The sequence below is a fragment of the Corvus hawaiiensis genome, chromosome 5, assembly GCF_020740725.1.
Source record: "Corvus hawaiiensis isolate bCorHaw1 chromosome 5, bCorHaw1.pri.cur, whole genome shotgun sequence".
Classification (NCBI taxonomy): domain Eukaryota; kingdom Metazoa; phylum Chordata; class Aves; order Passeriformes; family Corvidae; genus Corvus; species Corvus hawaiiensis.
This window is the reverse complement of record NC_063217.1, coordinates 1,999,828-2,019,270: the sequence shown is the minus strand read 5'-3', so window position 1 is coordinate 2,019,270 and position 19,443 is coordinate 1,999,828. Positions and strand designations below refer to the sequence as shown.

Below are 19,443 nucleotides of genomic sequence, written 5' to 3'. Positions count from 1 at the left end.
AAAGCATCTTGGTTTTCCCACTGATTCTCCATAGCCAAGAGTTTTCTGGAGCCTGTGGTCCTGCAGATCTAGAGCAGGACACTCCAGGAATTCCAGGATTTCCAGGAGATGGGAGGAGCCAGGCTCTGCCCAATTCTCCCGATGAATCTTTCATTTTCCCATGGTTTCTTTCCCGGTGTGATTTTAGGAACACTTCTGGAGCTTGGATAAGACGGAAAACAAGATCCCACCGCAGCTGATCCTCCAGATCTGGGACAACGACAAGTTCTCCTTCGATGACTATTTGGGTAAGTTGGGAATTTTAGGATCCATCCCAAAAAAAGGGGAAAATCACCGGCACAGGTTGTCCGGAGAAGCTGGGGATGTCCCATCCCTGGAAATGTCCAAGGCCAGGCTGGACATGGCTTGGAGCAACCTGGGACAGTGGAAATTGGGAGTTTGGATTGAGATGGTTGGGGTGGCCCAAGCTCCATGGGATCAGGGAAGATTCCATGTTTTAAGGGTTGTCCCACTGAGATGTCTCACCTGGAATGTTCTTCCTTTGCAGGATCCATCCAGATGGATCTCAACAGGATGCCCAAGCCTGCCAAGACAGCAGAGAAGTGTTCCTTGGATCTCGTGGATGATTCCCTGTCCCTGGGCCGCTCCGTGTCCCTCTTCGAGCAGAAAACCGTCAAGGGCTGGTGGCCCTGTGTGGCCGAGCAGGACCAGAAGAAGATCCTGGCGGTAAAGTGGCCTCTCCATGTTTTTCCTTGGATCCTTCACTCCAATTCCCATCCCTGAAACTGTCCAAGGCCAGGCTGGATGAGGACTGGAGCACTCTGGGATAGCAGAAGGTGCCCATGGCCTGAGGTGGGACTGGATGGGCTTTAAATCCCTTCCCAAGCCAAACCATTCCAGAATTCCCTGAAAGCTTTGAGGAGATCCAAGCCAGGGCAAGAAATTCCATTTCCAGCTGGAGATTTTGTGGATCCAGCTGGACCATCCGTGGCTGGCTGGAATTTTCCAGCACCATACCAAGGAATGAGCGATTTTGTGGGATTTTCACCGGGGTTTTTGGAATGCGTCACCAAAATCACAACTATTGCCAATGATTCTGTGCCCCAAGCAACAGGAGAAAATTCCAGCTGTCCCAGTGATGGCTTTAAAGGTGTCTGGGCTCCTGTTCCAGGTTTTGGTGACTGTTCCATCCAGGTGAGGGAATCCAGCCAGGAACTGGGTCATTCAACCAAAAAATCCTGAGCTGGTTCCAGGGAAATCAGGAATCAGGGAATCAGGAAAGCCTGGATGTGGCGTCAATGATGATCAGTCACAACTTGGGCTTGATCCCAGAGGTTTTTCCAACCTCAGTGATCCTGGGATTCTGTGGTTGCCCAAATTTGGGTGTCACTGACACTTGGGATTTCCTGGAGTATATCCAGTGCCAGGTAAGGGATTTCTGGAATCCTGGGATCCTCGTGGTCATTGTTGGGAGTGGTTTGGTTGTGCTCAAAGGATATTTTCTCTCTCCAATCCCTATTTCCCATCCCATGTCCATTCCTCAATCCCTATTTTTCAGCCCACACTCATTCCACCTTTTATTTTAGGACAATAAATCAGTTTTTGTTTAACCCATCCAGGGCAAACTGGAGATGACTTTGGAAATTGTGGCAGAACAGGAGCATGAGGAGCGTCCGGCCGGGATGGGACGGGATGAGCCAAACATGAACCCCAGGCTGGAGGATCCCAAGTAAGAACATCCCGAATGGAAAAGCAACCACCAGGGCATGGAGTTCGTGGGAATTCTGGGTTTCCAGCTGGGGAGAACTGGGCTGAACTGGCTTTGCACCTGGGTAGGATCCAGTCTGAACTGGTGAGGACTGGGAGGGAGGGCTGGAGGACCAATCCTGCGGAATTGGGAAGTTGGTCTGGAGCACCAATCCAGTGGGATTGGGGGGCTGGTCTGGAGCACCAATCCACTGGGACTGGGAGGTTGGTCTGGACCATGAATCCACTGGGATTGGGAGGCTGGACTGGACCATGAATCCGGTGGGACTGGGAGGCTGGACTGGAGCACCAATCCACTGGGACTGGGAGGTTGGTCTGGACCATGAATCCACTGGGATTGGGAGGCTGGACTGGATCATGAATCCAGTGGGATTGGGAGGCTGGTCTGGACCATGAATCCACTGGGGTTGGGAGGCTGGACTGGACCATGAATCCAGTGGGATTGGGAAGCTGGTCTGGACCATGAATCCAGTGGGGATTGGGAGGTTGGTCTGGATCATGAATCCAGTGGGGTTGGGAGGCTGGTCTGGAGCACCAATCCACTGGGATTGGGAGGTTGGTCTGGACCATGAATCCAGTGGAACTGGGAGGCTGGACTGGACTATGCATCCATTGGGATTGGGAGATTGGTCTGGACCATGAATCCAGTGGGATTGGGAGGTTGGTCTGGAGCACCAATCCAGTTGCTCTGGAAGACCGGTCTGGACCACCAAGGAGGACATTGGTGGGATGTATCCAGAAGGATGGAAGAGCTGAGACCTTCCAAGGGGATTGGGAGGTTGGTCTGGACCATGAATCCAGTGGGATTGGGCGGCTGCTCTGGACCACCAAGGAGAACATTGGTGGGACATACCTGGAAGGATGGAGGAACTGACACATTCCAGGGAATTGGGAAACTGTTCTGGACCACAAATCCAGTGGGACTGGGAGGCTGGATTGGACCATGAATCCAGTGGGACTGGAGCACGAAGGAGGACATTGGTGGGACATGCAGAGGGAGGGAGGAGCTGAGACAATCCAGTGAGATCGGGAGGCTGGTCCGGACCACCAAGGTGGATGGGATTGAGAATCCGGGAGGATGAAATCCTGGGATCACCTCCCCTTTCCTTGGCTCCAGGCGCCCCGAGACCTCTTTCCTGTGGTTCACGTCCCCGTACAAGACCCTGAAGTTCATCCTGTGGCGCCGCTACAAGTGGGTGCTGATCCTGGCCATCCTCCTCTTCATCCTGCTGCTTTTCCTGGGAATCTTCGTCTACGCCTTCCCGGTACGGAGCGGGTGGGAGAGGACAGGGATTGGCCGAGGTCTGAGGGGTGATGGATGCAGGGGGATGAAAAATCCCATGCTGAGGGACACAATGGGTTAAAAAGGGACTTTTTTTGGGATTTGGGATCCTCATGAGAAAGACGTGGAGATGCTGGAGCATGTCCAGGGATGGGAATGGAGTTGGGAAGGGGCTGCAGCACCAGGAGTGGCTGAGGGAGCTGGGAAAGGGGCTCATCCTGGAGAAAAGTGGGATCGGGGGGACCTTCTGGCTCTCCACAATTCCCTGAAAGGTTGGAGCCGGATGGGAGTTGGGATCTGCTCCCAGGGAAGAACAGGCCAAGAGGGAACGGCCTCAAGCTGTTCCAAGGGAATTTTAGGTTGGATATTAAGGAAAATTCCTCATGGAAAGGGATGTCCAGCCCTGGAGCAGTGGTGGAGTCCCCATCCATGGAATTTTTCCAAAAACATCTGAATGTGACACTTGAGGACATGGATAATGATGAACAAGGGTTGGTGCTCTTTTCCAACCTCAACAATTCCGTGATATCAGGAATGGTGGAGATCCCAAAAAACCACGGGAAGGTCATTCCTGGGGTATCCTCAGCAACACAAAGCGCTGACACTGGAACAGATCCCGAGGCTTTCTGGGATGCTGAGGGAAAAATCAGGGATGGAGCTACTGGTTGGATTTGTCCTCAGAATAAATGAGGATGGGGCAGGGCTGGAGTGGTGCTGGGCCTGTGGAAAGCTCTGCATTCCAAAAAAATCCTGACACAGCTTCGGGAATGCTCCAGGACCCCTTTCCAAAGGGGCAGAACAGGCAATGTCCTGGATTTCGTGGGATCGTGGAAAAAGGAGCTGTAGGGATACATGGCCAGGGATTGGGTGGTGAATCCATGAGATTTGTGGGAAGCAGGGAACAGGGAAGGAGCAGCAGGATCCAGAGGAGAGGAGGAGGCTCCAGAAAATCAGGGAAAAGCAGGGAATGCTTCCCATTGGTTGGACACTGGGATGGTGCTGGTGGACGGCGCCAAATTTATTCCAAGGATTGGAAGAGATGGGAATTTCTCTTAAAAACTTTTGGGAAGAACAACCAAAATCCAGGAATGACTCCCATCATTGTTGAATTCTGGGATGGGACCTTAAAGAGCATCCCTATGACCAGGAATTTTTACTGGGAAAAGGGAAAATCCAATTTTTTCCTGTGTTTTGGGCTTTCTCCCGTTCTTTTTAGTGGGAATGTGGTTTTTAATTCCTTGTCCCTGCAGGTTGGGTTGGAAGCTTGGCCATCCCTGGATTCAGCTGTGTCCCGTATCCCTAAAAATGCATCAGCTTCCAATGATTCCCTCATTTTTCCAACGGTTCCCTCATTTTTCCAATCATTCCCTTATTTTACCAATGATTCCCGTGTTTTTCCAATGGCTCCAGTGTTTTTCCAGTGGTTCCCTCATTTTTTCCCAATCTTTCCTTTATTTTTCCAATGGTTCCCGTGTTTTTCCAATGGTTCCAGTGTTTTTCCAATGATCCCCATGTTTTTCCAACGATTCCCTCATTCTTCCAATGGTTCCCTTATTTTTCCAGTCATTCCCGTGTTCTTCCAATGATTCCCTTATTTTTTCAATGATTCCTGTATTTTTCCAGTAATTCCCTTATTTTCCCAATGATTCCCTTATTTTTTCAATGATTCCCGTATTCTTCCAATGATTCCCTTATTTTCCCAATGACTCCTGTATTTTTCCAGTCATTCCCTTATTCTTCCAATGATTCCCTGATTTTTCCAATGATTCCCATATTTTTCCAGTCATTCCCTTATTCTTCCAATGATTCCCTTATTTTCCCAATGATTCCCTTATTTTCCCAATGATTCCCTTATTTTTCCAGTGGTTCCCTTATTTTTCCAATGGTTCCCTTATTTTTCCAGTCATTCCCTTATTCTTTCAAGGATTCCCTTATTTTTCCAGTGATTCCCATATTTTTCCATCTTTCCAGAACTACGCTGCTATGAAACTGGTGAAACCTTTCAACTGAAGCTGCTCCCCTGCCTGCCTGGGAATTTTGGGAAGGAATTGTGGAACAACCTCATCCAGGCCTCCAGCAGCTGCCAAAGACTCTGCTTCCCTGCTGTGGAATTCCGCCTGGGAAGCATCGTGTAACCAAAGCTTCCACCAAAATATTCCTGATTTTTCAGCCTTCCCAGTTTTTATTTGAGTTTTCCTGCTGCTCTGGTTGGTAAATCCCAAATTCCAGCACAAATCCAAGGAAAAGGGGGGGAAAGGATCTTTCCATCCCTGAGTTGGGAATGTGCGGAAGATCCTCAGGATTTGGGATTTGCTGCCCTGAGCAGCCAAAATCCCACGGATTCCAAGCACTTTTTGCTCTCTGATCCAGCCTCAGTTTCCCTTTCCCTGTATTATCCCATTTATATATTGGAAACCTATGGAAAATAAGTTGGAAAACTGAAATCCCTGAAATGGCACATTGCATTCCCAAAGCCAAAACCATGGGAATGGGAAAGGCTGTGGTGCAAAACCTGGGATTTGGAGTTGGTGCTCCACAAAATCCCAACTCCTCCTGGATTTTGAGGCCTTTGCATTCCCGCTCATGGAATTTTGGATCCGGTTTTTCCTTGGAGTTGCTCCACAATCCCACATGTCTCCTATTCCAAGTGGGAGAGGAATCCCAGGAGAAGGTGGGCTTTGATTTCCTCTTCTCCCACTGCCTGCAACTCCCCAGCCACATTTTTGGGAATTCTTGGTCTTTTCAGTATCAGTCTTTGCAGAATCCCAGAATCCCTGAGGTTGGAAAAGACCTTTGGGATCAGCGAGTCCAAGCTGTGCCCGATCCCCACCTTGGCACTGAGGGACACATCCAGGAATTCCTTGGACACCTCCAGGGATGGGCACTCCAAAGCTCCCTGAGCACTTCCAAGGCCTGAGCGCCCTTTCCATGAGGAAATTCCTGCTGATGTCCAACCAGAACCTCTCCTGGGATGACCTGAGTCCATTCCCTCTTTTCCTGTTTTTCCCTGGGAGCAAATCCCAGCTCCCACCTGGCTCCAAATTTTCAGGGAATTGTGCAGAGCCAGAAGGTCCCCCCTGATCCCGCTTTTCTCCAGGCTGAGCCTCCCACTAATATTCCTTTAGAATCAGTCATTTTTCCTCGTATTCCCAAAGATTCTTATGGAAAACATCCCAACTTGGACTCGCCGTTGCCGGGCGTTAATGGAGCGGAAAACCTGTCCCGGGATGGGATCTGTTTTCCAAACAAATCCATGAGCCACAACCTGCTCAGCCTCCCATGGATCCAATGGGAATGCTGGGACATTCCCTCTGTTTGCTGTTCCCTCCTCCTGTCCTTGGAGTGGGATGATCCCGTGGGATGAAGCATTTGGGGTCTTGTGACCTTGGCAGGGTTGGACTTGAGCTCAGAGGTCTTTCCCACACTGGATGGTTCCATAATTCCATGATTCCCAGGCTTTTCCAGCTCTGGGAGGATGTTGATCCGCACAGCCTTGAATTCTCATCCTGCAAAGAATCAGCTCCCATTTTTCCACTGCAAAAATCCTGTTGAGATCCAGCGGCTCCGGCACCTTTGCTGATTTGGGATCTTCCCGTCTGTCCTTCAGCAGGATGAGACTTATCCTTGATTCCATGTTTTCCTTGGAGCTGTGGCTGCTCCGAATGAGCAAGGAGCTGGGAAAAGTGATCCCAAGGGACAAACTGTGCTCCTGGCCCGCTTCAGCCGGGATTTTAAGCCTGTTCTTAAAAAATAGGGAATACCAGCCAAATTGCTTTGTTGGATTGGGATGTAATCCATGGGGGATTAAATCCCGGGATACTCATTGTAACAGCTCCTGGATTGCACAAGCCAATCCTTCTCCATGTTTTTCCACTCGGAAAAAGCGTGGATTTGGGATTTATAGGGATTTATAACCCCATGCCTGCTGCTGAACTTTGGCTGATCCATGGCCCTTTCCCAAAAGTCGGAGCGGAGGAATCGGCTCTGGATTTGCACATCCCAGGGCGGAGGTTTCATTTTCCATCGTTAAATGCTTCGTTATCCTTCAGTTTTTCCCTGAAAGCTTCCCAACCTCATTCCCACCTCCATCCCTGTTTATAGCCACGATCAAACCACTGGGATTCGCTCCAATTTTCCAGACGTTTTATTATCCTGGAGGATTTGAGGAGCCCAGGACAAAAGTTGCTTCTGTTTGGCCCTTGCTGGGATTGGGAGTTTGGATTTGATGGGAATGTTGGTCCCAGCACCTTTCCCACCAGGCTCCAGCTGTGCCAGAGGGAATCTGGACATTCCCTGAGTGCTCTCCTGGGATCCACAGTGGGAATGCAGGTCCAACACCTCTTGGATTTGTAGGGACTCTGGGATTTCCCATCCTGGTGTCATTCCCCATGATCCTGACTTAGGTCCCAACCAAAATCTTGGAGTCAAGAGCCCCAAATGGATGCACGATCCATGTTGGAATGCCAAACGTGGAATGGTCATCCCCCATCCCATTGGGAGCACCGCTGGCTATCCCAGGAATCAAAATCCATCCATGGGTTACCTTTGGAATGTCTAAGGCCAGGCTGGAGAACAATTGGAGCCACCTGGGATAGTGGAAGGTGTCCCTGCCTGGAATGGGATGGGCTTGAAGCTCTGGGATTCACTCCAGAGACACTTCCAGTGGGAAATCCTATTTTATTCCTAGCATTCCCCTGGCAAACCTGGGTCAGCAGGGATAGGAGAGGAGGATCCAGGGCATCCAATTCCATAAGGACAGGGATTTCCATAAGGAAATCCATGCTCCCAGTCCAGTTTTCATGCCAAGAGGATTCTGTGGGATTCCAGTGGGTAAATTCAGGTTGGAGCATCTGGAAAAACCAACTCCATCCCATTTCTTTTCCCTGAACAGCCACATCCAGCTCCGGTTGTGGCTCCTCCAAATCCAGGCAGGAGCTGTAGAAAGAATTCCCTGTGGCTTCCGGTTGTCCAGGGAATTGGCTAGAATTTGTTCTGGATCACCCGTGCCTGCCTTATCCGCAATCATGCCCAAAGCACTGTGACGCCCAATGAAATGCTCTGAAACCTTCCCGTTCCTGGTGTTTTCATTGTGGGGATGGAATTGCGCCTCCTCTTGGGAGTGGGAATGGGAAAATCGGGATTGTTCAACCCGGAGAAGGGAAGGATCCCAGGAGCTCCCTTCATTATTTCCATGTTGGGAATTTTTTTGGCGGGAAAGGTGAACAAATAACATTTGTTGCCCTAAAATCCACATTCCGCCCTTGTTTTCCCATTTTTTCCGAGACTGGCTTCTGTTTGTCCACATCCCGTGGCCGCATGGAAGGGATGGAGATGCTGGGATATTTCAGATCCCTGTTTTTTTGGATAAGGTTTGGGTTTGGAATGAGGGGGGGGGAGGAAAAAAGGGATTTTGGGGAAAAAATGCTTTTGAGGGCTTCATGGTTGACCATTCCCAGAGAAGTTGTGGATGTCTCATCCCTGGAAGTGTCCAAGGCCAGGTTGGACACTGGGGCTTGGAGCAACTGGGATAGTGGGAGGTGTCCCTGCACATGGATGGGGTGGGAGTGGGATGGGGTTTAAGGTCGCTTCCATCCCAAAACATTCCAGGATTCCGGAGCCCCTCTGCTCTGGATCAGGCTGGGAGAGCTGGGAATGTTGCCCTGGAGAAGGGAAGGAGCCAGGGAGAGCTGCGAGCCCCTTGCAGGGCCTAAAGGGGCTCCAGGAGAGCTGCAGAGGGACTGGGGCCAAGGCCTGGAGGGCCAGGAGGCAGGGAATGGCTTCCCAGTGGGAAAGGGGAGCTTGGGCTGGGATGTTGGGAAGGAATTGCTGGCTGGGAGGGTGGGGAGGGGCTGGGCTGGAATTGCCAGAGCAGCTGGGGCTGCCCCTGGATCCCTGGGAATGCCCAAGGCCAGGCTGGACACTGGGGCTTGGATCCACCTGGGACGGTGGGAGGTGTCCCTGCCCATGGAATGGGGTGGTACAGGATGATCCTAAAGTCCCTTCCATCCCAACCCATTCCATGATTCCAGGATTCCCTGCCCATGCATGGAATTTAATTGCCAAACGTTCCGCTGTTAGAGAGCTTCCCTGATCCCTGATTTCCTTGGCTTGATGCTGGGAGTAATTCCAGCCTGGAATTACGAAGTGTGGCAGCTCCTTTGGGACCATCCTGACACAACGACCCTGTTGTGTTCCCATTCCCTGGGCTCAGCCCCAGGAGCTGGAAAACTTCCATCCCACACTGGGGCTGAACTCCCTAAATCTCCAGCAGCCATCCCAAAAAACCCTGGGAATGAGCTGGGTGGATTTTTCTCCTCCATAATAACAATTTTCCAGGCAGTGCCTGGATTGATTCGCTCCGAAGGGAGAGTTTTCCACCCACAAATGCGGATTGGGCCGGAGCGTTTGGAAAGGAGGGAGGAGGCACAGGGAGAGGGGGATGAGAGGTGGGATCCAGGTCAAGCCCTTCCATAAATTTTTTTGGGAGCCATTAGCAGCTGGATTTGTTGGTTTAACCCCTTCAGAACCCGTGGGTTCCTCTCATTCCCTGGAACACGGATCCAACGGGATGCTCCCTAAAAAACACCGTTGTGGCTTCCTGGCTCCCAAATCCCTCAATCTTTCTATGGGAAGGTGGAGATTTCCCTGGATTTCAGCTGTGACTTCAGGCTTGACCCCTTCAGGCTTTCCCAGGATGGTGATTCCCAGTGCTGGAATGTTCCCCCTGGAAGAGGCAGCCATGGAGAAGGTGGTGATGAATTTAAAAGTGGATTGATAACCTGAAATTCCTATCGGCTTTTTCCATGGATAACCGTGCTGTGGGACAGCTGCAGTTGGGATTCATCCCAGAAAAGCCAAAACCCCGGGACTGAGGGATGATTTGTGGGGATGTGGAGGAGACTCCCAAGAAATGAGCCGTGAAACTGCTCCGGGTTTGTCTCCATCCCGAATCCGCTTCCAGAGGAAAATGAGCTTTATTTGTCCCGTCTGCTTTTCCCATCCCCATCCCAGCCTTCCCAAAGAACCAATCCCTGAAATGTGCTGGGTATTTTTATCCCTTATAAAAAAAGGGGGGAAAAGGCTGTGGATGCATCCAGGGCTTTATTCCAGTTGGAGCAGCAGCTGAGGTTGGATTTGGCCTGGATCTTCCCTGGCAGTTGGAAATTTTCCATGATCCTTCATCTTCCCAAGCTGTCCCAGAATCATGGAATGGGTCAAGGAAGGGACCTTAAAGCTCCTCCTGTTCCGTGGGATCCATGATCCTTCGTCTTCAAGCCAGCTCAGGCCATGGAATTCTGACTTTTGGGAAAGGTTTAGTGGATATTTGGGATATTGGGTTGAATCATGGAATCATGGAATGGTTTGGGATGGAATGGACCTTAAAGCCCATCCAGAACCTTCCACTATCCCAGGGTGCTCCAAGCCTTGTCCAACCCCGCCTTGGACACTTCCAGGGATGGGGAACCCAGAACCTCCCTGGAGAACAGGATTTTGAAGGTTGCGTTTGGAGATCTTTTCCAACTTTTAGGATTCCCTGAGTGCTCCTCTTTGGCCTTTGGGATGAATCCCAGGAGATTCCCTGACCCTTGGCTGCTCCATCCCTGCCTTGGAGCGGTGTCAGCATTCCTTGTCCAATGGGTTGAACATCAGGAATTTCCGTGCTTGGCAACCTTTGCCATGAAGGAATTCTTCCCGATCTCCAATGTAAACTTCCCCCGGTGCCGTTCCCTTTGCCTTCCCTTTGCTTTCCCTTCTTTTTTGGTCTTTTCCCACTTTTCCCTCCATCCTCTCCTTCTTTTCCACTGGTGGTTTGTATCCAGGCCTCATCCCAATCCAGCATCCCAGGAAGGGATGGGAATTACAGCCTGACAAATTAGGGAAGTCTTGGCTCTCCCAAATCCGGCCTTTTTCTCCCTCTTTTTCCTTCTTCCCAGAAGTCGTGGGAATGAAATTCATCTGTTCTCCCACCTCACTGTTGGGATTTCCTGGAGGTTTTCCCTGGAAACGGAATAATCCCATGTTTATGAAAATGATGGAGCCCTTTAACTGGATGGAATTCCTGGGGCTGGCAGAGGAGGGAGAAGCCTCTTTATCCCTGTTTTTTCCACCCTTTGGAGCAGAATCCAAAGGCTGCGCTTCAAGTAAATGAAGACAAATAGGATTTGGTGGACATGGAAAAGTGGGAAAAAGAAATCCCAGGATGAGCCAGAGATTTACAATTCCTCTTTGCCAATGAAAACAGCGGGAAGAATCATCCGCTGGCAAATCCGCGGCTGGAAAACAAAGCCTGGATTCATTGTCATCCTCTATGGATAACAGGGAACAATTGGGATGAGTCACTTCCAAGGGGTGGGAATGGCCTTGGAGCTTCCCAGCGACTCCAAAGAGGAACAGGCAGGTCATTGGAGAGGTTTGAAGCTCTCCGTGCTGGAATGCTGGGAAGAGATCATCCCTGTTTTCACCTCGGGAATTGGGAGCAAATTGGAGTTAGGAGCCTCCAAATCATTCCTGGTTTTTTTTCAGGAACTGTGCAATCCGAGGAAAAGCAAATAGAATGATAATAGGGCAGGTTGGATTTTATTTCTATTTTCCAGTTGTCTGAAAAATCAGGGATTGGGAATTCCATGATTTCCTTTGCAAGGAAAAAACCCTGAAAATACTCATTCCTGTAGGATAACCGAAATTTCCGTCAATTCCAGCACCATTTTTTAAGGAATACTGGAAATCCCAAATTTTGTGGGCGATCATCTCCCTCGTGGCCTGAGCTCTGGAAATCCTGGAGGTGTTGAAGACAATTAATTAATTAATTAATAATTAATACTTACTTAATTTTAATTAATTCATTGATTATTAATTAATTATTTCTCAACTCAATCCTAAAAAATTAACTTGGAGAGGATCATTCCCTCTTTCCTACCTCTCCCACCTCCACCCCAACCAGGAATTAGCGCAAAACAGGGATTTGTCCCAAATATTTAATTTTGGGAAATTCCCTCTGGATGGGAGGGAATCGGACAAGGAGATGGAAAAAAGACAGGGAAGAGAGCGGAGGTATCTGGGAGAAGGGAGACTCCATGTGGGATGAGATTGGAATTCCCAGGCTTGTTTAACCCATGCGGAACCAGAAAACGGCCAGGAATAAATTCCAGCCAAGGAGGAAAACCGAAAGGAAATGTTGGGATAAAATCAACAGGAAAGGGCTGTGGATGCATCCAGGATTTTATCCCAGCGGGAACAGCAGCTGAGGTCAGGTTGGGCCTTGACCTTCACTCAAATTTGGAACTTTTCCCACGATCCTTCATCTTCCCAAGCCACAGGATCATGGGATCATGGAATAGGTCAAGGAAGGGACCTTAAACTCATCCCATTCCATGGACAGGGACATCTTCCAATATCCCAGGATGCTCCAAGCCCTGTCCAGCCTGGCCTTGGACACTTCCAGGAATTCAGGGGGCCACAAATCCCAAATTCCAATTGTTCCGAGCTCCGCTGGTGAGGACAATTTTCCATCCTCTCCTCACCATTGGGAAAATTCCTCTTTGACAACTTCCGGGCTCCATGGAGAAATTCCAACCCCTCATGTCCAAGTCCTCCCCATGCCAAGGAGAAGAAGAGGCTGGAGAGGGTCTGGAGCAGGAATTCCACTCCTGGTGTGCCAGTGGGTGGATGAGACATTCCAGGTTGCCTAATTCCAGGAGTTCTGCTTCCCATTAAAGTGCTGGAGAGCAGCTGGAGCTCTGGAGTCCATTAAATGCCATTTTTTGGGAATGGGATTTGATTCCAGCTGTTTATTTTTATATCCAGGAAGCTGAGCAGTGGATGCTGAAAAGGGAATAAAAGCAAGGAAAAAAAAATGGAAGATGTGATGCGAGATGGAAAAAACCGTCGGGATATCAAACACGGCTTCCCTGCTCCCACATCCTGGGCATGGAAAACCCCTTTTAGAAATATTGGCTTCTTCATCACCCAGAGGTAATGGAGAATCCAGAATTCCGGGATTGAAATATCCCGGACTTGTACAGGGAAGTGTGGTTTTTAATTTCCCTGGAATGGATTGCCTGGGAATAGGGATGGGGATCCTTCTTCCAAAGGTGCCACCGGAGAGGCCTCAAAACTGGGAGAAATGGGATGGAATGAACCCGAATGGTTCAAAGTCCATCATTTAGGAAGGAATTATTGGTTGGTGGGGATGGTGAGGCCCTGGAATGGAATTCCAGAGAAGCTGTGGATATCCCATCCCTGGAAATGTCCGAGGCCAGATTGAGAGGAAAGGGAGAGCTGCAGAGGGACTGGGGCCAAGGCCTGGAGGGCCAGGAGGCAGGGAATGGCTTCCCAGTGGGAAAGGGGAGCTTGGGCCGGGATGTTGGGAAGGAATTGCTGGCTGGGAGGGTGGGGAGGGGCTGGGCTGGAATTGCCAGAGCAGCTGGGGCTGCCCCTGGATCCCTGGGAATGCCCAAGGTTGGATGGGATTTGGAGCCACCTCCTTCACCAGCTCCGTGCAGCTCCCAACACATTCCCAAACCAATCCCTTGGATCAGGTGGTTCTCCGGTGGACCAAATCCAGCATTTCCCTGCTCCAAGGATCCCACCAGCAGCAGGGAATTGGGACAGCGCCACTTTCCCGCACCCCACGGAGCCGGAGCAAAAGCCGGCAGCCGGTTTTCCAATAACGGTTTATGGGAAATCCATGGATTAACCTCAAAAGAGCTCTCCCGGCCAGGTGGGAAGGCCGAGCTCGTAACCTTTTATTGCTCCTGCTCCAGGGAACTGTTCTCCCGCTGCCGGGCCTTGGGCACTGGGAATGTGTTCAATCCAGGCCCCTCTGGAGCACCTTCCTCTCCCTGCTCCCATCTACAAGGAGCAACGGGAGGCAGGGAATGGCTTCCCAGTGGGAAAGGGGAGCTTGGGCTGGGATGTTGGGAAGGAATTGCTGGCTGGGAGGGTGGGGAGGGGCTGGGCTGGAATTGCCAGAGCAGCTGGGGCTGCCCCTGGATCCCTGGGAATGTCCAAGGCCAGGCTGGACACTGGGGCTTGGATCCAGCTGGGACGGTGGGAGGTGTCCCTGCCCATGGAATGGGGTGGGATCGATGGGATTTAAGGTTTCCCACCCAAACAATCCCAGGATTCCAAGTCCAAGCTCTCCCCGGTGCAGGATTCCAGCCCCTGGAAGGGGCTGCAGGTGCTCCCAGATGGAACAGGGGGATTCCATCCAAGGTGGCTTCACAGGGATCATTCAGCACTGTCCGCAGGGAAGTTTGGGAAAATTGAAGAATCCTAAAATCCCAGACTGCCTTGGATGGGAAGGGACCTTAAATCCCATTAAGGCAGGGACACCTTCCACTATCCCAGATTTCTCCAAGACTTTTCTAACCCAGCCTCCTGAACTCCTGGAAGCCCCGATCCATCAGCTGATGGTGACATCACAACCCCGATCCGTCAGGACATTCCCGACACCCAACAATATCCCTTCTCCAGAGGCCGGAAAGCAGCAGCAACCCATCCATCCTGTCAGCACGGCTAATCCCAGGTTTTTTCTGGCTCTGGGAACACAGGGAGGGTGGGAAGCACGAGGGAGGGGGGGTGGTGGCACATCTGGATGCACTCGGAGCCGAGCTGGTGGCAGCTGTTCCCTCATCCCAGTCTGTCCAGGTCTGGAATCAATTTCCAAGAGGTTTTTCCACCTAAATTGGAGCCCAAAGTCTGCTTGGCTCCTTCTTTCCCGGTTTTCCAGCTGGGCTTTTATTCCTTGGACTCGGGAGCCTCAAAAATAGAAGTTCTGGAAAAAGAGGCTGCGCCGCTCTTCCCAAGGCCTGGCTGGAGGGAAAGGAGAGAATTCCGAGCTCCTTGGAGCAGAGAAGGGGAGAAATCCCGGCAGGGGATAACCTGGAGCTGTGGTATTCCCAAAGGGATGGAAAATCCGCATCGCCCATTCCTGGCTTTAGCTGGAAGTCACTTAAACTGAGGTTGAATTCTGGGAGCGAGATGAAATCCAGGATTTTTCCTTGGAAAAATGGCGTTACTGATGGAGCCCTGTGCTCCAGGGGAGAACCCGTGATGGGATTTATTGAACTGAGCTGGGAATTTGTCCATGTAAATCCCCTGGAATTCCAGGGTGCTCTCTTGGTATAAAAACTGGGAAAGGGGCACCCAAAAGCAGATTTTTGGGAAGGCGGGATATGATCCAGAGTCAGGAAAGGATCTTTGGGTCTGGATTCAGGCGGAATGTGCAGCTTTATGGGAAAGGAGCTGATTTATGGGATTGTACCCAGTGAACGACAGGAAAATTGGGAATGGCTTCCCACTGCCAGAGGGCAGCGTTGGGTGGAATATTGGGAAGGATTTTTGGGAAGTTTCTCCCAAAACAGCACCAAAATCCAGGTGGTTTCCCAGAGTTTCCCACATCCACAGGTCAGATTCCTGCTGGAAATTAATTCCATGGGTCCTTCTCCAACCCCTGGAGAGGGGATTCACCCTGATGGGATTGGAAAGAATCACCTGGAGCTCATCAGATCCGGAGCATTCGGATTTTGGGAGCAGGAGCAGCTCCCTGGTGGCATTCGCACCTCTGGAGAGGTCCTTTCATCCCAGGAGGTAAAAAAAGCAGGATCGTGGAATGGTTTGGGATGGGAAGGACATTAAAAGCTCATCCAGTTCAATCCAGGAACACCTCCCACCATCCCAGCTGGATCCAAGCCCCAGTGTCCAGCCTGGCCTTGGGCATTCCCAGGGATCCAGGGGCAGCCCCAGCTGCTCTGGCAATTCCAGCCCAGCCCCTCCCCACCCTCCCAGCCAGCAATTCCTTCCCAACATCCCAGCCCAAGCTCCCCTTTCCCACTGGGAAGCCATTCCCTGCCTCCTGGCCCTCCAGCCCTTATCCCAAATCCTCTCTTTCCATCTTTCCTGCAGCTCCTTCAGGTCCTGGAAGGTCATGGTGAGGTCACCTCAAAGCTTCTCCTTTCCAGGCTTGACATTCCCAACTTTCCCAGCCTGGCTCCCACGGCAGAGCTGCTGCATCCCTCTGATCATCCTGGTCCTAAAAAAAACCCCACTCCAAATCCTGATCTTTGCTCCTAAAATATCCATGAGGAACCTTGGGAAAAGCTGGGCTCTGGAAAAGGTTTTTCAGGAGCGCTGATGGAGCTTGGGATGGATTTGGGGTCTCCTTGTTCCGGCATTAGAGAAAAAATCCCAACCAAAAACCCCCCAAATCCTGAATCTCAACCAAAAAACCCCCAAAATCCCAAATCCCAACCAAAAATTAAATGAAAATGCTGGAAATCCAAGGATTTTCCACTTCTTCCACCATTCCAGCTTTTTGTCCAGGATTTAGGGATCCACATCCCAATTAAGGAGCTGAGAAGGGAACTCCCAACAGCGCCCAATCCTCATTCCTGCCCTTCCAAGTGTGGGAATTCTGCTGGAAAATCGAGGTTTCATCCCAAAATCGCTTGGAGCGACAGACAAGAGTCTTGCAATCCTTAGGAAAACTCGGAATCCATGGGACAAAATCCGTGTGGAACAAAAAGTTATTTTTAGCTGTGGTCGGGCGCTGTCTGTTCCTGGCGGATTTGGGATTTAAAAATCCAGGACCTCTTTCTATCCCTGCTTCTCTCTGAAATTCCCTTTTTTTTTTTTTGGCTAACCCCCCAGCTTTCCCAACCACCTTTTCCTCGTTTTTTGCCCCCAGTCCAGCTCCACTTCTTCCTCAGGAAGAGTTTTCCCGTCTCTGCTCCGGTTTATGGGATTTCCATGCCCTGACGCGACCCCCATTAATTCCCAAATAAAAATCCGGCTGAAGACAAAAACTCCTCTGGCTTTTTCCACCTTTTTTTCCCCCTTTTTTCCCCTCCAATCCTTCTGTTTCTGGGCTCATAATCTTTTACGAGCTCGGTGATTCTGAGCAAGTTGATTTCCCAGCTCCCTTCATTATTTCCATGTTGGGAATTTTATTGGTGGGAAAGGTAAACAAATAACATTTGTTGCCCTAAAATCCACATTTTGCCCTTGTTTTCCTGTTTATTCCCAGTCTGGCTTCTGTTTGTCCCGCATCCCGTGGCCACATGGAAGGGATGGAGATGCTGGGATATTTCAGATCCCTGGTTTTTTTGGATAAGGTTTGGGTTTGGAATGAAGGGGGGAAAAGGGATTTTGGGGAAAAAATGCTTTTGGGGGAATTCATGGCTGACCACCCCCAGAGAAGTTGTGGATGTCTCATCCCTGGAAGTGTCCAAGGCCAGGCTGGACACTGGGGCTTGGAGCAACTGGGATAGTGGGAGGTGTCCCTGAACATGGATGGGGTGGGAATGGGATGGGATTTAAGGTCGCTTCCAATCCAAAGCATTCCAGGATTCTGGAGCTGCTCTGGATCAGGCTGGGAGAGCTGGGAATGTTGCCCTGGAGAAGGGAAGGAGCCAGGGAGAGCTGCGAGCCCCTTGCAGGGCCTAAAGGGGCTCCAGGAGAGCTGCAGGGGGACTGGGGCCAAGGCCTGGAGGGCCAGGAGGCAGGGAATGGCTTCCCAGTGGGAAAGGGGAGCTTGGGCTGGGATGTTGGGAAGGAATTGCTGGCTGGGAGGGTGGGGAGGGGCTGGGCTGGAATTGCCAGAGCAGCTGGGGCTGCCCCTGGATCCCTGGGAATGTCCAAGGCCAGGCTGGACACTGGGGCTTGGATCCACCTGGGATAGCGGAATTTTTCCCTGGGCAGAACTGGCTGAGCTTTAAGGTCCATCCCAACCCAAACTTTCCCGGGATTCTACGAAAACCTGGATATTTTCACATCCCCACAGCCGCTCCCGGTGTTGCCTCACGCAGCTGCTCTGAGAGGACAATTCCGGATCCGTTTTGTGCCGGAGGCACCGGAGAAGCCACAATTTCCTCCTTCCCCTCCCTCACCTGGCTGAGCCTAGAGAGCTCCTGGAAAAACCACTTGGGAATTAATTCCGTGCGCTAACGAGCCGACCTTTATCCCAAAACAATTCCCGAGCTAATTGCGCTCATTCCCTCTTCCCGAGGCATTGACAAGCACATCAAAGGAGCCGCTTTTTCCATGGATCAAGAGGGAAAACGGGAAGAAATCTCCAATCAATGACTTTTCATCCAAGCTCAGGCAGGATGTCTCCACTCCGTGGGTGTTTTTCAAGGGCTCTTCCGTGCCCTGGATGGATTTTTATCCCATTATCAAGGAAAAGAAGCAATTCCCGGAAAATTTCAACAGGCTCTGAGCACCTGTGAGCTTTTTTGTGCTCCCTGGATTTATTTTTAGCCAAAGGAATGGGGGCGGCTCGTTGAAAACTGCTCCGAGTGTTTCTCGCTCCGAAGTTTTCCCTTCCCTCTTCCCAGGGGTGGATCCGGCTTTTTGGGGCAGGATGATCCTGAGGATGCTCCATGGGGAGTTTTTCTCTGCCCATCCCGGCTCGGGATGGAATGGGATGGACAGGTCCTGGTCTGGGGTGTGCCCAGCTCCAGCTCGGTGTGGGAATTCCGGGATTGCCTGGATGTGCTGCTGCCCTTTGGGAGTTCAGCTGCTGGAGGAGAATTTTCCATATCCCTCATAAAATCATGGAATTGTTTGGCTTGGAAGAGACCTCAAAGATGATCTAATTCCGACCCCAACACCTCCCACTATCCCAGGTGGATCCAAACCTTTTCCAACCTCGGGTGGTTGTTCCCCCGGTGGAAATCCAAGGAAAACACGGTCACTGCAATCCCATGGAAATCCTGGCTCCCAGGTAGCCGTGAGCTCCCCAAAATGCTGCATCTGCCCCTCACAGGGACCATCCCTGCTCCTGGCAGGGAAAATCCCAAATTCCCAACATCCACACCAACCTGCAGCCGGCAAATCCCAGAGGAGCCACTCCAGAGCCGGAGTTACCGGTGGAGTTCAGGACGTTCCCAGGTAACTCTGAGGACAGCGGCTCCCAGTGGGAGCTGGGATTTGCTTCCTTGCCTTAGCTCCATCCCAGAAAAACATTTCCTGGAATTTGGAAGGAATTCTGCTCAGCTGTGCCTGTGGTCAGTCAGAAAACAGCGATTCCAGGGCTTCCTTAAAGCCAGAAAGGAAATCCATGGATAAAAGTGAGGAATGAGAGCTTTGTTCCCGGCTCCCAATCCCACTCTTTCCTCTTCCCAGGTGAGGGAAAGGTTAAATCCCCTCTTTGTGGCTGGAAAATCCCAGGGTGTTGTGGGAATTTGGAATTCCACGTCCCCCATCTTTGGAGCTGACTTTGAAATCAAGATGGGCCATTCCAAGGAGGAATTCTGCCGGTGTGAGGGAGGAAGGAGATCATGGAATTTCCATGCAGGCCAGTGGGAGGTTAGGCTCAGCTTTAGGCCTGGCTTTAGGCTGTGTTTAGATCCCACCCCAGCCTAGCTGGAGTTTCCCAGAGTGGGTGTGAAAGT

At 51.0% G+C, this 19,443-nt stretch overlaps 1 protein-coding gene across 1 annotated transcript in view; it reads left to right on the top strand.

Annotated features, from left to right (window-relative positions):
- Window positions 1-8,117, top strand: part of DYSF (dysferlin) — an 82,032-nt gene extending 73,915 nt beyond the window's left edge. The window contains 5 exon segments of the mRNA XM_048303335.1: window positions 188-287; window positions 548-726; window positions 1,620-1,729; window positions 2,885-3,032; window positions 5,021-8,117. Of these exon segments, the coding sequence (XP_048159292.1) occupies window positions 188-287; window positions 548-726; window positions 1,620-1,729; window positions 2,885-3,032; window positions 5,021-5,059 (576 nt within the window). The 3' untranslated portion in view covers window positions 5,060-8,117.
- The last annotated feature ends 11,326 nt before the right edge of the window (window positions 8,118-19,443 follow it).